Here is a 7303-nt window from a genome sequence, read left to right on the forward strand (position 1 = left end):
AAATGCCATCAATTTCTTTGTGTCATCTTCATTGGGTGCCCGAAGATACTCAGGACCAAAGACACGGACGATCACTTTCGCAAATCTACGCACAGACTCAATTGTGCTATCTTCACCAATGCGAAGATACTCATCGGCATAGTCAGCCGGAACGCCATATGCAATCACCCGCATAGCTGCGGAGATTTTTTGATATGCACTAAATCCCATTAAGCCCGCGGCATTCCTTCTTTGAGTAAAATACCGGCATTTTGCCTCGCAAGCTTGAACAAGTTTCACGAAGAGGGATCGGCGCATTCGGTGCCTTCTCCGAAAGAGGTGCGGAGGATATGTAGGATTCTCCGCGAAATAGTCTTGCATCAACATCTCGTTCCCAAGATGGCGATTCCGAGGAATGCACAGACGCCCGACAGTCGATCCTCGCCTCCTCTTCCGGTGCTCGTCTTCATGCTCCTTCACGGCAAGCGCCATGACTAATGTTTGCTGCCGAAAGGTCGCAAGTATGGTCTCAACATCCGAGTCGTCCGAATCAGACGAATCGGATAGCAAGAACTTCTCGCACGGGCTCAACTCCATCTACACGCACACCGGTGCGTCAATCTACTACACAGCTCGCAAAAATCACAAAAAAAGGGACCAACCGGTGGCGGGTGATCCCGGGCGGCGACGAGGGGGCGCGCTCGACGGTGGTCGATCCTCGGCGGCGGCTCTTCTCGCCGGATCCGGAGGGGCGGTGCAGCGGCTCAGCGCGGGAGGGTGTGGGGCGGCCCCGTGGCGCGATTCCGCCCGCAGATATGGCCGGAATCGCCGGCAGCGGGCGGACGAAAGCAAGGGCGGGCGGCGGCGGAAAGAGGGGGAAAAGAGCGCGGGGCTGAAATGTCCCTCCCGCCAACTGCTTCTCTCTGATGCAGGGCACCACAGCCGCGAGGGGGAAACCCGCGTTTTCCCAGGCCGGGGTCGGGAATTTGCCGTGCCCCTTAAAAAAATTTACGAGCCGGGGCGAGATGCGGGATCTGGTCAGGCAGATTTTCCGGCCCGTATCTATATTTTGGCGGTTATTTTGCGGGTCGGGAACGGATGCAGGGTCTGCTAAAGTTGCTCTTACACGGGAACACAAAAGGGTTCTAATCTTCTAGCAGTCTGCTATCCGGGCTATATCTATATAAACCACTAGGCAACAACGACGTAAATCCTTACAAACAAAAGACGAAGCCCCCGAGAGGGTATACGACGCCAAGGCGTCTTGACGTCATCATCGTTCGATCACAAAAGATCAAGGGTTTCCCCTGAAGAAAACATGATGGCCAAATCCGAGTGGGAGGGTGCAGCAACAAAGTAGCGATGCCTGCAGGAAGGTCAACGACGACTGTTGCCACCATCATCGCTGGTCAGGGACAAGATCTTCACCCAAGCCCCCGCATCACCTCGGCCGCACATCATCCCGCATCAGCACTGGCAAGCTGAATAACCACCAGCAGCCTCAAAGAACCCCGTCGACGAGGAAGCACATAGAACCGTCCGAGCCAACTGCACCTCAGAGACCGTCGGTGGTCAAACATCATGACAAAGCCGCCAGATCTGCCGATAGCCGACCGGAAGCAAGACCACCGAACGCGGCACAAACCACCGCACCTTACCGAGCACCGTGCCGACAAGGCAAAGAGGAGCACTGCCCGAGACCAAGAACCGCCCTGGTTTCGAGTCACCGCCCTGGTTTCGAGTCGCAACCATGCACCAAACGCATAGACGCGTTCCTGACCTCTTGCGCCAAATCAGGGCACCACGCTGACCACCACAGCAGAGCACACGGGCCTCCACCACAACAACACCGCCGGCAGACACGCCACCTGAAAAAATCAGATCGAAACCAGGCAGCACCCCCTCCCAGTAGCGACATGAGCAGATCCGCTGCCACCGGCAACCAGCAGGCAATGAGGAACCCAACTAAGCTCAAGTACCGTCGATTTCAGGATGCACTGAAGCAATTGCGCCCACTCTTGCTCCAGAATGCAAACCCACAGCTATTTTTTAACATTCTATTGCAAGCATATGGGCCTCGCCTCAATCGCTTCAAAGTGACAGCAAGATCTAGGCTATTTGATCGTGGAGAGGACAGGTTTAATGGGCTTACAGGCATATCCTTAACCTGCACACTCATGCCAACGGCAGAGTTAAGCAACTCCACAAAAGAAACTGACTGATCGACTAGTTTTAGCAAGCTAGAAAGAACTACTAAAAACCACATCCAATTTATGAATCAGTAGTTGCTAGCATCTCTAACGATAGGACAATTCTATTATCAAACTGAAATGCAGAAAAAAAAAGTAACACATAAAGGAAATTAGGCACCACGGGCGTGGTAAGCAAGCACGATGAACAAGTTCAAACGGACCACAAGTGTACTCTTTCGAAAATTGCTAGCTAATCCCATCAAACTTCGGCAAAAGCTAATTAGTTATAATATTTTCACTGTCCTGATCTTGCCTTACGTTTCTTTACCAAGATCTATACCAGCCCCCTACCATGCCACAGAAACTAAAGGATGAAAAGCAGTAGACTGTTACAGAATATTTTCCAAACTGACTAGATCATCGATAGTTCTGTAGCATCAATAAACCACTCCAGTCGCTGATCAAAAGCAGTTCAATGCTCCATAGGGCAAAAGAATACTGAGTGTGATCTGCATACATTTAGAGGGAACAAATTCAATAATAGGTAAACAACAGCAAGGGGAACCTAGTAAATGCAATGTTACAACCATGTAGAAATTGCAAATGCAACACTGGGAAGAACAGAGAAAATGTAGAACAAGATCCCCTTATGTAAATAATCATCCAAAGATTCCCTTAGGCCTTGTTTGGTTAATCCCCATCACAGGGGGATTGGAGAGGATTGGAGGGGTTTGATGTGGATTTTGACTTACTGAGGATTTAATCCCTGCCAATCTGCTCCAAACCCCTTGAAACCCTGTGGAACCGAACAAGGCCTTAAGAAGATACTCTCTGTAAAGAAATATAAGATCGCTAAGATCACTACTTTAGCGATTTAAACGATCATATTTCTTTACAGAGGGGGTACTAAATGAGTTTATCTCGTATTTACTTGAGCTAGGAACCAACACTAGACAAAACAAGAATATCAACTTTTAGCAAAATTCTGAACTGAGAAATGTTCAATGAGAGCCATTTCAGTATCAGAAGTAGAAGTTTGACCCTAATGCGATAATTAAAAACTGAATAACAGAATGTTGTTTGATGAGAGCCATTTCAGTATCAGAACTACTCCTCCGTAAACAAATATAAGAGTGTTTAGATCACTAAAGTAGTGATCTAAACACTTATATTTCTTTACAGAGGGAGTAACAATTTGACGCCTACTAAAACAATGAAAATCTCACATCACAGCATAGGCTGAATGGAAGAAAAAAATGCAGGCTCTTTCATGCAAACTGTTACATGGGCAAGGTGAAGTTGCATAGAAGTTCTCATTAAATTTCCAATCGAGATTAAGAGACTAATCAAAAAAGAAAAACAGAAAGTCAGGAGAAGTGTTGTAAGCACTCATCAGAGCTGAAGGAGTAGGCATTATTATGACGCAAAACATCTTCATTCTATTATTCACACTTTAACATCACTATACATCTGTCAACATTTTACAGCTCTAGATGATACTCGCAGATAGTGTAGACCAATGCGAGCAGAAGAATCTTTTATAAAAAGAATATAAGTGTCCCAAAGTAAGTGTCTCAAGCTTAGTACAACTTTGTACTAAAGTTAGTGTAAAGTTGAGACACTTATTTTGGGACGGAGGGAGTACTAACTACTGTACTGATTATGTGTGGGAAAATTGGACATCACCAGTAACACAATATTTTCTGATCTGGATTTCACATGTTTAAAACATGTACAACAAGGACAGATTTTATTGTCATCACAAGGGCTTCAGTAAATTGTTTAAGGTTTCACTTCTCTCTTTTTACCTTACAAGTTACAGTTTTTGCCCACTAACCAGCCAAACTCAGTCTCTTCTTTTTTATTTGTCCCCAGATATTTCAGTTATTTTTCAATGTTTGGAATCTAACTGATGGTTTGGGCATATACAGCACAGGCCTGCACAGCAGACGGTTAAGGCGTGCTGATAATGTCAAGAAAAGTCGGGGTAGATCAAACTTGACATGGGAGGAGTCCGTTAAGAAAGATCTGAAGGACTGGAATATCACCAAAGAACTAGCCATTGACAGGGGCAAGTGCAAGTTAGCTATGCACATGCGAGAACCAGGAGTTGGTTTCGAGATCTTATGGGCTTCAACTCTAGCCTACCCAACTCCTTTGGGACTAGAAAGGCTTTGTTGTTGTGGTGGTGGTTGGAATCTAACTAATAAGATATAATGCATAGAGAAACACATAACTCCATAGGCCTCTTAGGGCACACAGAGCATGCCAAATTCGTCATGTACTCAACGGACACTGATGCCAAATTTGTTAAGTTGGCCCCAAATCCCTGTCAAATGGTCCCAGCGCTGACGCAGACTAATAGATAAAAGAATATCTTATTTCCCAACCAACAACCACAATATCTCTCTCTCACGCATCTTCTCTTTCTTTCAGAGTCAAACCCTGACTACACACACCACCAAGCCCACTGCCCCCGCCGGAGGCATCCCGGTCAGCTCCAAACCCACCCGCTCCTCTCCCTCCTCACTGTTGTGCCCGACTGGGCCACCACCGTGTCGGAGCGGATCCACAAGCCGCTCTCTTTCTTTCAGAGTCAGACCCTGACTACACACACCACCAAGCCCACTGTCCATGCCAGAGGCATCCCGGCCAGCTCGAAACCCACCCGCTCCTCTCCCTCCTCACTGTTGTGCACGACTGGGCCACCACTGTGTCGGAGCGGATCCACAAGCCGCTCCCCCATGCTTCTGGATCAGGGATTTGACGCGTCGGTCGGCAGTCGGCACCACATGCTGTTCCTACAGGCCGCAGAGATCCGTGCAACAATGGAGGACATATGCACGAGAGGGGGGGGGGGGGGGGGGGTATGCTAGCTCTAACCACCGACCGGTGCATCTCCAAGCTACATATCCAGACATGTCCCTGCTGAAGCGCCAGGAGGAACAGAGACGTTGGGGATAGGAGTGAAATCATATTTTATTCCGTCAATCAATTTGCCATAGGAGCAACCCAGTTTTTAGGATTTGGCACCACTTTCGAAATGCTGCAGCACCGGTGCCACAACCATATTCTGCATTTGGCACCAGTATTTGGCCTACGGTGTGGCTGACCTTAGCATCCATCCTCACAACCTTGTTGGTTGTACACTAAAGTATATCCACAAACAGGTAGTCATTTAGGGGAACTAAGGCAGCAAAGAATAATTTCCAAATAAATTGAGAACTTGAAAAGCATAAGTGAAAATGAGCATTGCAGCATTCTCTCAATAATATCATCCAATCGGGTGTTCTTTGCATCTTATAAGAAAAACAAAATAAAAATGGCTCTACAAAAATCAATCTCTATGTAGGATCATCCACTATAAAATGTAAAATTAAGGATCAATTTATGAACTCCATGAATCATAGTTGTGTTGGCAAAGGGTTTATCATTTGATCTAGTGTATTCTAGTTCACTATCAAATTTATATTTGTGAAGTAGCATAGCCGAATTGATAACAACAATTATTTAGATAATTGTTAGCATTATCTGGTGAATTATGAAAGCATACCTTCCATCTCAAGAACAGCATCAAAAGATGACGAGCAGAGAGAAGAGCATGTAGACGAGCCAGCACGCGTAGGCAATGAGTCCCCTATGCTCATCGCCGCTGGAAGCAAGCTCTGCTAGTAACCTGGTGCAGACCCTGGTAGACCACAGCACGAATCCCATGCCCATCCCGAAGATGAGCCCACCGCCCCGTGGCAGGAAGAGGGAAACGGCAGAGAAGATGACCATGGGGAGCATGCAGTATCCGACCAGGCTGACGCACCTGTAGAGGTCAAGGTCGCCACGGCGTCCGCCCGAGAGCATGGAAAAGACGAAGTAGAGGAAGAGGGAGGCGACGGTGACCCACCCGAGGACGATCCCGAAGTGGAACTTCCCAGCCAGGAGCTGGAAGAGGCCGAAGGATAGGAGGAACAGGAAGGGGCCGGAGAGATCGGCGTCGGCGTGGAGGGACGGGTCGGCGGAGCGGAGCGGGTGGAGGATCGAGAGCGTCTTCCGCCAGATCTGACGCGTGTTGATGCCGAGCTCCTCGAGGAGCGGCGGCTCGTCTTCGAAGGAGGCGCTGGAGCCGCCGATGGGCCCGGTGAAGATGGGCGGCGTGGAGTTGGACTGAGCGGGTATGTCGAAGGACATGAAGGGCAGGGGGTTGGCGGCGGAGGAGGTGGAGGGGCGGGGAGGCGCGAAGGCAGGTGGCGGGGAGGCGCCGGGGCCGGGGATAGGGTGGCGGCGGTGGGCCGGTGTGGAGGGGTTGAAGACCACCGGGGGCAGGGAGAAGGGGGGCTCCTTCGCCATGGCCGCGGCGACGGCGAGGGTTCCGAGATCTGGGTAGTTGGCTAGATCGGGGAGTTGGGTTTTGGCCTCGGCGAGGAGAGGAGAGGAATCGGGGGGATGCGGTACGGGGTGTCCAACTGCGAGACGGTGGGGATTCGCGGTGACCAACGCTGTGCTTTTCTTCAGTTTTCGAGTTGCGCGTTTCGTGGTTAAGTAAAGGAGCAATTACGTACTCACTTCACCAGGTTGCTTAGGTGACAAGGATCTGAGCTTCTCCAGTTTTCTGCCAGCAAAAAACTTGAGATAGTACAGTTTTTACTGGCTACATGACTCATGACACTTACAATATTTTTTGTAGAACATGCAACAAAACCCTCTGCTCGAACAACTTGACTAATTTTTCACGACTCTAAATTGGACATCTTCTTTTTCTAGTACCATGGTCAATCCTCTGGGTCGACCGGTGTCTGACCACACCCCTTGCTCTGTTGTGATTCAAACTTCCATACCCAAAAGTAAAATTTTCAGATTTGAAACATACTGGATAGCTCACCTTGGATTTATGGACGTGGTTTCTCAAGCATGGAACAGGCCCCTTAAACATGGCAAATCAGATAATGCTGCGACTAGTCTTTGTCAGAAACTCAAAAACCTCAGACATGACTTCAGCTGCTGGAGCAAGAAAATTTCTAGGCTAAAAATTGCGTTAGAGAATACCAACAAAACCCTGCTTGAATTGGATCACATTGCAGATCGCCGTACCCTCACGGTGCCAGAGAATAACTTTAGAACTATACTCAAGCATCATCTTT

The 7303-nt window shown here is 48.5% G+C and overlaps 1 protein-coding gene across 1 annotated transcript; it reads right to left on the minus strand.

Moving 5' to 3' along the window:
* Positions 1-2405: 2405 nt before the first annotated feature.
* Positions 2406-6670, minus strand: LOC109769387 (uncharacterized). The gene is made up of 2 exons (XM_020328136.4): positions 5725-6670; positions 2406-2680 (listed from the first exon to the last, which is right to left on the minus strand). The coding sequence occupies exon 1, from the start codon at positions 6510-6512 to the stop codon at positions 5745-5747; it is 768 nt and encodes a 255-aa protein (XP_020183725.1). The 5' UTR covers positions 6513-6670; the 3' UTR covers positions 2406-2680; positions 5725-5744.
* Between the last annotated feature and the right edge of the window lie 633 nt (positions 6671-7303).

This window comes from Aegilops tauschii, chromosome 4, assembly GCF_002575655.3.
Source record: "Aegilops tauschii subsp. strangulata cultivar AL8/78 chromosome 4, Aet v6.0, whole genome shotgun sequence".
NCBI lineage: Eukaryota > Viridiplantae > Streptophyta > Magnoliopsida > Poales > Poaceae > Aegilops > Aegilops tauschii.

Excerpts from the sequence above, each read along its gene's own strand:
- LOC109769387 (XM_020328136.4), bottom strand. The coding sequence starts at position 6,512 with ATGGCGAAGGAGCCCCCCTTCTCCCTGCCCCCGGTGGTCTTCAACCCC.